Genomic DNA, 10,027 nt, shown 5'->3' with positions numbered 1-10,027 from the left:
TCTATTCACTGGTTTAGCTTACCGACTGCAAGGGTATCGGCCATTTGGAAAATGATTAGCCGTCGAGAAATCAGCCCAAATGTCTTGTTAATTAAAATCATCCTCGATTAAAGAAATGTTTCAAATGGTGATCAGTTCGTATATACTGTAAGAATAAAAATGAGCTATATTGTTAGATGTAAATGCATTAACCTGTACCGTATCCCTCACTGGTAAACTATAGTCTGCGTAAAGAGCAAACATAGCATTCAGCACAGCTGTGTGACAGGAGGAATTAAGACAAGTCTTAAATCAGGAATGTAATTAATGAATAGTGCTCTGGAAATCGAACATGCGCCTATCCAAAGGTCTCTTGTATGCTCCTCTCATATCTGCCTCCATCATGACCCCTGGCAAAGTGTTCCACACACCCACCGCTATATGTGTAAAAAATGTTGCTGCTCTCACCTCTACCTTGATCAATATATGTCCCTCAGCAAACAACACAGAAACAGTTTCTCTGGTCATTATAAGTCCAAGCTGGACTTTGCTGTATGAAAATTAACCAGGGAAGTTGCAGATGTGCAACAGGTTGGACAACATCTGTCAGAAAAAGAAGGACAAGTGTCATTTCTCTATTTAGGTTGGGAGATCCTAATTTGTTCTAACTTTAATGTTTAAGAATGATTTCATTTCTGTCACTTACCAAACAAGAATTTGCAACTGAATCCATGTTCCTATGGAAGGATTGGAAAGTGCATTTAATTTCTTCTGCACTCTGCTGTTTATCAGACATTAGCACTTACTCATCTGAAGCCCAAATATATAGCACAACTTGCGTTATTTATCGTGGTGGCAAGTTCCTGTGTGAGAAGTGTGGAGACGGGGCCGATGGTGAGACCCAGGGCTTGTTTGATGATGATGTGTCATCCAAGTGCAGGAAAAGGGTGTTTAGCAGCAGGAAAGATTACTACCCCAGTCACATGATTCTGTCCGTACTGCTTAATCACTTTACTTTAGTTTAGATTAGTTTAGAGATACAGCATGGAAGCAGGCCCTTTGGCCTATCGAGTCCACACCAATCAGTGATCACCCCTACAGTAGTGCTACCCTGCACACTAGGGACAATTCACAGAAGTCAATTAACCTACAAGACCTGAACAAGTTTTGGAATGTGGGAGGAAACCGGAGCACCCGGGGAAAAAACATACAAACTCCATACAGACAGCACCCATACTCAGGACCTCAGGCACTGTAAGGCAGCAACTCTACTGCTGTGCTGCTGTGCCGATCTAATTACTTTGTTGGAAATTTGTAGGCTTGGTGATTAGGTTCAGTTTATTTGTGAAAATTTGTGATTGGAGTGTGGAGGTAAAATGTGTGGCCTTTGTAGAACATACCTGGCTTTAGCTGTGACTGCCATCTCTAGTTGCCATTTATGTGATAAGGGACAGGAATGTCACACCGAGCAGGTAGGAAGAGAGGAGACCTAACTAGGAGGATACGACCAGCTAAAGCCATCAGCGACAGAGGTCCTGATGAGCCTTTGGAGATGACACGTAAGGAGATGCCTACATGGGGCAGTTGCAGAACTGTGGCTGGATCCCTCTACCTGTGGCCCAACATTACGTCATGCCAGGGTCATACCCACTGGTAATGGAAACCTCGCCTGCATCTTCCATACTTACTCGTCCCACCCTCACCTTTCTCTCCAGAACATTTTTTATCATAACTACTTCCTTCTTGTACCCTAAGGCAGAATATCCTATTCCCATTTCTGTTAATTTACAACCTCTCATTCTTTTCCTGTGCATCATGTAACTTGACTTCTCTATCTTTCTCTCAGGAAATGGCTTGAGACCAATATAAACCAACGTCAAGAGCATGGTGCACATCTTTTCACCAGGCTTCCATTTCTTGTCCTGTTTTTTTTTCCTCATATTTTGCATTGCGCTTCAATAATACCCAAAGCACCAGTTGAGAAATAACCAATGTGCAAGTCTAACACATAACGCTCAGAGAAAGGCACTAATTGATATATTTGTAGTTGCTAATAAAACAGTTAACTAACCTAAGTCTCAGCTTAGACTTTGTCTTCATCCATCTTTTTTGGATGCTCCTTAATCCCTGAGTTCCTCCAGCACTTTGTGTTTGGCTCAATATTCCAGCATCTGCAGTTCCTCATGTAGAAGATGGCAGTGTGATGGGAAATCTGCCATCACCTTCATCAATAATTGAGCTGTATGGTTTACTGCATTGCCAATACTTCTCAAATACTGCCCGATCTGTTGACAATTTCCATTTTGGATTCATTAAAGTTGTATTTTATTAAAATTTCCCCTTTGAAATACAACTGATGTTTTAACAGGTTTGTGTGTTGGCCGGAGACCTCCTGTCCCCTTGTAAATACGTAAACAAAACAGACGTTCTCCAGAAAATATTAAACGAAAGAAACAAAATACAAGGTGCTCACAATCATTCAGCAGTTCAGACAGCATTTGTGGAGGGAATACAACGAATATTGTTACCCATTCTTTCCACAGATGCTGCCTGATGCACTGTGTTCTTCCTGCACATTGTGCACGAAAATAAACTGGTTTAAAATGGTACACGAGTAAACATATCCCAAAACATGTCACAAGATGGAGCCCATGTTCATTACCAGAGCTCTGTAAATAAGGAAAAAGGATAAATGTTTATTCCAGTGGTTAAGTCAAAGTCTAGGAGTTCAGTTGAAACTTCATTATCTATTGAATCCAATCTGCCATATACTAACACTTTGGTTCGATCAGCGGTAAATACATATTTATTTAAACACACTGCAGAATGATACGCTGCAATAAATACAGAATTAATTAAACACTGCAGAATTCTTCTGGCTGGTGCTGACGATGGCTGCCACGGTGTACTACTCCTTGCAGTTTTGTATGTGTTTGTTTGTTTGTGTCATCTGTGAAAACCCCACAAAGATCACTTTCATGAGAGAGGTACTCATTTACATTAGACATACGGTGCCTCCAAACATCGTTCCGGATTTCTCTCACTCGCTGGATTATTTGGACATACTCGTCGGCGGGGCTGTGGCTGTGTACAAGGTCTCGAGATGGAGGAGGAACCGTGGGAAGCGCTCTGGGGCACTCACCCGACTCCGGCGACGAGGATTGTGCACACCGCTCCCGAGTATATTCATTGCAAATCTACGTTCTCTCAACAACAAAGTGGACGAACTGCAACTCCTGTGCCAAACAAACAAGGACTTCTCTCGAGCCGCTGCTCTGTGCTTCACCAAGACCTGACTATGCGAGACGACCCCAGACAATGCGCTGCAATTGGCTGGCTTTCAACTATATAGAGCGGCACGTGAAGCAGAGGCGGTGGAATATGTTTCTATACTAACCAGGATTGTTGCAGCGACATCACGGTACTGTCTAACTTCTGTTCTCCCAATCTAGAATCCATCTTCATAAACTGCAAACCCTTTTACTCTCCAAGGTAATTTACCGCTTTTATCCTCGCTGGAGTTTACATACGCCCCCCAAGCCTGCGTACGTGAGGCGCAAACGTAACTCACTGACCAAGTAATGAGAGAGAGTGACTTCCCGGACTCCATGGTCATTGTTTTGGGCGACTTTAACAAGGCTAACCTCAGCCGAGACCTTCCAAAGTACAGACTTCATGTTACCTGCCCCACCAGAGGGGAGAGAACACTCAATCAATGTTACACTTCAATCAGGAACGCATATATCGCTCTGTTCCCCGGGCGACTCTGGTTCTCTCTGATCAATGTTTAGTTCACCTTATTCTGACCTATAGGCAAAAACTAAAATCTGCTAAGCCTGTGGTCAGAACAAAGTAAGGGCATAGAAAACCTACAGTCCTGCTTTGACTGCACTGATTGGAATGTGTTCCGGGAAGCAACCACAAGCCTCGATGAGTATACAGACACTGTGACATCATATGTCAGCTTTTGTGAGGACAGTTGCATTCCCACTTGGACCTGGATCTGGTTCAACAATGACAACCTCTGGTTTACAGCAGAACTCAAACAGCTCCGCCAGCCTAAAGATGAGTCCTTCAGGAGCGGGGATGGAGACCTCTATAGGCAGGCTAAGTAGAAGCTGAGAAGAGGAATCAGAACTGCCAAGGAAAGGTACTCTTCTTCAGTTTGGAAGGGCTTGCAAGAAATCACCAGCTACAAGAGGAAAGCCCCCCGCTCCTTGGACAATCGTCAGCTGACCAACAACCTGAATGAGTTCTACTGCAGGTTCGATAAACAGAAACTTAACCTTGGGTACCCCCTCCCCAGCCACCTCTGCAAAGACTGGGCCATCGTCCACTACCCACCCTCTCCTTGCTGCCCAACATCATTCTGGCCACTTCTCCATCACTAACAATAGAAATAGAGGAGGTGGAGAGGTTGTTCAGAAGACAGAAAAGCTGGAAATCTCCAGGACCGGACACTATTTCCCCCTCGACCCTCAAGCTCTCTCTGTGCCGAACAGCTGGCACCAGTCTACACAGATATTTCCAACCAGTCCCTGCAAACCTGTACTGTCCCTGCCTGCTTCAAAGTCTCCACTATTGACCCTGTACCCAAAAAGACAAGGATTACTAGTCTTCATGACTACAGGCCTGTCCCTGTCGGACTGACCTCTGTAGTCATGGAGACCCTTGAAAGACTTGTGCTGGCCAAGCTGAAAAATATCACAAACCCCCTGCTGGACCGGTGGATGACGCAGTCAACCTAGGCCTGCACTTCATCCTCCAGCACCTAGACCGCCAGGGGACGTATGCAAGGATTTTGTTTGTTGATTTTAGTTCTGCATTCAACACCATTGTGCCAGAGCTACTACACTCCAAACTCTCCAAGTTGACTGTACCTGAACCCCTCTGTCAGTTGATCACCAACTTCCTGACAGACAGGAAACAGCATGTGAGGCTGTGAAAGCACATCTCGGATCCGCAAACCCACAGCATAGGAGCACCGCAAGGCAGCGTACTCTCTCCTCACCTTTACTCTCTCTACACCAACGACTGCACCTCCACAGACTCCTCTGTCAAGCTTCTCAAGTTTGCGGACAACACTACCCTGATTGGACTGATCCAGGATGGGGAGGAAACTGCCTGCAGACAGGAACTGACACAGCTGGTGTCCTGGTGCCTTCGTAACAACCTGGAGCTCAATGCTCTTAAGACTGTGGAATTGATGGTAGACTCTAGGAGAGTTCCCCCTCCCCCCCACGCACCATCAACAACACCACAGTCACATCTGTGGAGTGTTTTAAGTTCCTTAGAACCATCATCTCCAAGGACATGAAATGGGGGGCCACTATCGACTCCACAAAAGGCCCAACAGGGGATGTACTTCCTGTGGCCGCTGAGGAAACACAATCTGCCACAAGTAATGATGGTCCAATTCTATACTGCCATCGTAGAGTCTGTCCTCACCTTCTCCATCATGGTCTGGTTTGGCTCAGCCACAAAGCACGACATCCGGAGGCTGCAGCACATCGTCCGATCAGCTGAGAAGGTTATTGGCTGCAACCTTCCCCTCCATTGATGAACTGTACACTGCAAGGGCCAGGAAGTGAGCGGGTAAGATCATCTCTGGCCCCTCTCACCCTGACCACAAACTCTTTGAATCACTTCCCTCTGGAAGGCGACTCCGGACTGTCAAAGCCGCCACAGCCAGACATAAAAAACAGCTTTTTTTCATCAGTAGTAGCTCTACTCAATAACCAAAAATCTGTAACCTCATTTTGCTCTGGTATTTTATTTCATTCACATGTTTAAACTGTAATGTTTTATTATTAATGTTTAATGTGTTATGTGTCATTCTTAATTGTTACTGTATGTCATGTTGTTACTTGCAAGCGGAGCACCAAGGTAAATTGCTTGTATGTGTACATACATGACCAACTTATTCATTCATTCATTCATTCAAAGTGCTGGAGTGCCTCACTCTGAAGACGGGCCCTGACCCGACTTTTTACACAGAGGGTGGCGTGTCCCTAGAACATGCTGCCAGGGGTGGTGGTTGAGCAAGATACGATAGTGGCATTTAACAGACTTTTGGATGGGCACATGGATATACAGGGAATGTAGGGATATGGATTATGTGCAGGTAGATAAGAATGGTATCCTGTTCAGCACAGACATTGTGGGCGAAAGGACCTGTTCTTGTGCTGTACCGTTCTATGTTTTAATTCCTGTGATCTCGTACATATATCAGAATTAAATTAAATTAATTCAAATTAATTTAATTTAATTTAATTAAAATACAAGTTTTGGACACTGCAGTCTGATTGGGTGAAGCTGTCCTTTATTTGTGAAGTGCAAGCGCTTTGGACAAATAGTTTGGCACAAGGACATGCACATTTAAAATATTCAAATTCAACAAGAGTCAAACAATTGAAGACCATGGCTACTAATACATTTATAGGCAATTAATGCTGATCATAAATACACTAAAGGTTTCTCACAGTTTCAATTTAAAACATACAATTAGTTGCAAATTCATTGCATAATGCTAATTACCAACATAGTACATGTGCAGCCTGCCGGACTCTTGGACCTTAATTCCGAGATCTTCCCGCTTGAGAAAGTGAACCCATCAGGGAGGCTTCCCCCACCTCAATTGATGCTGCCCAACAAATGTAGGCAACATGCACGATTACCCCAGCCTTCATCCAGGAAGCAAAAGGACCTGGCCATAATTAAATTCTTCCTCTCCTGTTATTCCCCTTCTTGTAGGGCTACTCTAGGGAGGCCATTTCCAAGCGAAACACCTACCCATAACCTGGCAAGCAGTGTGCAAGAATCACAGACACAATCTCATTGCGGTCAGTCTGGGACGCTGTGTCCTGCAGTGTCCCATAGCCTTCGAGCCGAGCACGCCACTAGCTGTGATTGCGTCTCTTGATAAAAATGTGACAGCTAAAATCATGCTTTATCAACTAGGCAATACGTAACTTACTCTTTGGTTATTTAATATTCAGACACACGCAGTGATTAGGGGGGGATACAGTGAGCACCAGCCTCTTTGTCGCCAATGAGTCATGATCAGCAGGAGCAAGGAGCTCATATCTTATTCATTTTTAAAATTTAAATGGTGTTTTCACTCTCTCTATTGGAAGTGTTGTTGCACAGCAGAGCCAGGCCTAGCACTTTGACCAAAATACCATGATTCACAAGGGAGTGTGGATCAACATTCATCTTCTGGGGAGGAAGCAGCACAACCAACACATTGGTTGTCAAATCAGTCCTCAAACTGTGTTGCAGACAGGTCTTTTCTGCAGTAGTAACTCTGCAATAATCAGAAGCAACAACATTTCCCCCCGCATATCAGATCAGCTAACACCCATTATCTAATTGTAAATTAAAATAAGCTGGACTGTCTACCTGAGTCAGAGCTGCCCCTCAACATGATGCACACAAGCTGAAAGGTTAATTTACTTATGGCTGTGATTCCCCAAGTAAACATGTCACTGATTACTGTGATCGATGTACAACCTCTACTGTGGACAGTTAGAGAACATGGATATCAATCTCACAGCAACTTACAAAGCTCTGGAGTGACAACTATGGCAAAGCAGCAGGGATTAGTGATTCTAGCAAGTGGGGCATTCCCAACATTAACCTGCAAAACCCTTTGAGCAGCGTTAGTGCACTCCTTCATACCAAGGAATGCGGCCAGTGCAGGTAGTGTGGACTGTCACACTATTGCACAGGATTTGTATGCACAACCATAATGGCCGATCAAATCAAGTAACAAATGCGTGGTGGAATCCTAATGTCTAATACCAGCTGCTTGATAACATCCTGCATTGTCCAACATTGGCAGGTACGCAGCCAGCTGTAAATTACCCAGTCATCAACCTCTTCCAATATTCTTTTCCCCAGGTCAATACCCATGGAACTTTTCATGTAATACCCTTGCATCCTACTTTTAATTCTAGATTTAATTCTATTACTCCCTACTCCACCAATGTCACTAACAAGATTTTCTCCAGAAATGACATTATCATATTTATGACATACCTAACCAAAAATAGGATGCTTGTGTAACAAGACCGTCCTCACCATTTGGTGGGAGAAATTGTAGTATAGTTCTGCCATCCAGGGCTCCAGGGTCAATGGGTGAAGGAATGGAAAGCCAACAAAATCAATTTGTCCACATCAAAAACATTAGCTGGAGGTATGGGGAAGTCTAACACAACTTGAAGGGTTGGAGGGAAATGGAGGGGTGGTGATACATCCTTACAAAAGCCAGAATCACCTCTTGAGGAATGGAGTTGATAACACAAGAAATAATCAAGATTTAGTTCTGCATTTTAAATAATAGCTGGAGGTATTTGAAACCGAGAAACAATTCAATCACAGAATGGATGGGGTTAGGAATCGAGGCCTTGATCTTTCTTGGAAATGTGGGGCTGCTAAGGTTAGAGCCAGTGGGAGGGTGATATCAAGGAAGGTGGTCTATTGATGTACATTTTTCATTTACAGTCAATGGAAAAATTAAGAACTTGCTGCACACTACATAATGTACATTCTCACCCAACAAAGTGAATGATTGTGACTGCTGGTCTTTCCTTTGTGAAATTTGCTTTCCCTGGGATAATGACCTATCTGCAATATCTGGCTGCAAAGCTTTTCGTTGTGCCTTGGTACACGTGACAGTAAATTAAACTATCTGCAGACTCTGCAATAACCGAGGCTTACAGATGTGAAAAGCACTGAGAAGTTTCCTAAAGATGATAATTTGAACTGGAAGCAGTGGATAAGTGCTGAAGATTCAAAGAGTTGTACAAAGATATCTGCTCAGAGATAGACACAAAGTGTTGGTGTATCTCAGCAGGTCAGGCAGCATCTCTGGAGAAAAAGGATGGGTGATGTTTCGAATGGAGACCCATCTGCGTAGAAAGTCTGAAGAAGGGTCCCGACCCGAAACATCACCCAACCTTTTTCTCCAGAGATGCTGCCTGTACCGCTGAGATACTCTAGCACTTTGTGTCTATCTTCGGCGTAAACCAGCATCTGCAGTTCCTTTCAACACAAAGATATCTGCTTGTTATTGCAAGACTGATAGTTTCAGCACTATGGTTTGCTGTCAAAGGTTATTTTTGCAGGTTAATGTTTGCCTGGTAATTCATCTAATCACACCAAAGCAGTAATAACCATGATTAGAAGAGCAATGGATATGGGGGCTAGGTTTTGGTGGTAGGGTGTCCGGATGCAAGGTCTCAGATGCCGAACTGATTGTTCATCCTGCTGAGAGCATCAGAGATAGTATCCAGTTCATTGCGAAGTTCCTTCACCAGATTAGTGATGCTCTTGGTGTCTTTCAGAACATCCACCGTCTGCGTGTAGGGGTTGTATCTCACACTGAATGGACGCTTGATGGTCTTTGCAAATTCCCTTCAAGAACAAAGTTGATAAATTAAGTCAAAGAGCTTTCTGTGCCAATATAAAGACTTCCTACAATTCCTACACAGTCCAGAGGGTCCCAGGATTCAACCCTGGCCTTCAGTGATCCTGACTGTAAATATACTCCTTGGAAAGAATAGTTGCTTGGAGCCCACGTTCAATATGGTTTTAGAGATACAGGGCGGAATCAGGCCCTTCAGCCCACCGAGTCCGTGCCGATCCGTAATCCCAGTATACAAACACTATCCTATACACTAGGGACAATTAACAATGTTTTATCAAAGCCAATTAACCTACAAAACTGTAAGTCTTTGGAGTGTGGGAGGAAACTGGAGCACCCGGAGAAAAGCCTCGCGGGTCACAGGGAGAACGTTCAAACTCCATACAGCCAGCACCCATCGTCAGGATTGAATCAGGGTCTCTGGAGCTGTAAGGAAGCAACTCTACCACTGCGTCACTGTGCCGCCCCGATCATCAACCATTAACTCATCTGTGTAAGATTATCTATTTGAATTGTAGTTGACATAAGCCATGATACACCATGACCAATATTGCCTATGGTAGATTGGCTGTAGTGATTCACACACGAGGAGTAACCAGTTGAATAAGGTAGCAGAAAGCC

General features: G+C 44.0%; 1 protein-coding gene across 1 annotated transcript in view; it reads right to left on the bottom strand.

Moving 5' to 3' along the window:
• Positions 1-4,138: 4,138 nt before the first annotated feature.
• Positions 4,139-10,027, bottom strand: part of tph1a (tryptophan hydroxylase 1 (tryptophan 5-monooxygenase) a) — a 28,382-nt gene continuing 22,493 nt past the window's right edge. The window contains exon 11 of the mRNA XM_055649638.1: positions 4,139-9,396. Within this exon, the coding sequence (XP_055505613.1) occupies positions 9,222-9,396 (175 nt within the window). The 3' untranslated portion in view covers positions 4,139-9,221. The remainder of the gene's footprint in view (positions 9,397-10,027) is intronic.

Source organism: Leucoraja erinacea, chromosome 18, assembly GCF_028641065.1.
Source record: "Leucoraja erinacea ecotype New England chromosome 18, Leri_hhj_1, whole genome shotgun sequence".
NCBI classification, from domain to species: domain Eukaryota; kingdom Metazoa; phylum Chordata; class Chondrichthyes; order Rajiformes; family Rajidae; genus Leucoraja; species Leucoraja erinaceus.
The sequence above is the reverse complement of the archived record's forward strand: the minus strand, read 5'-3'. Positions and strand labels throughout refer to the sequence as shown.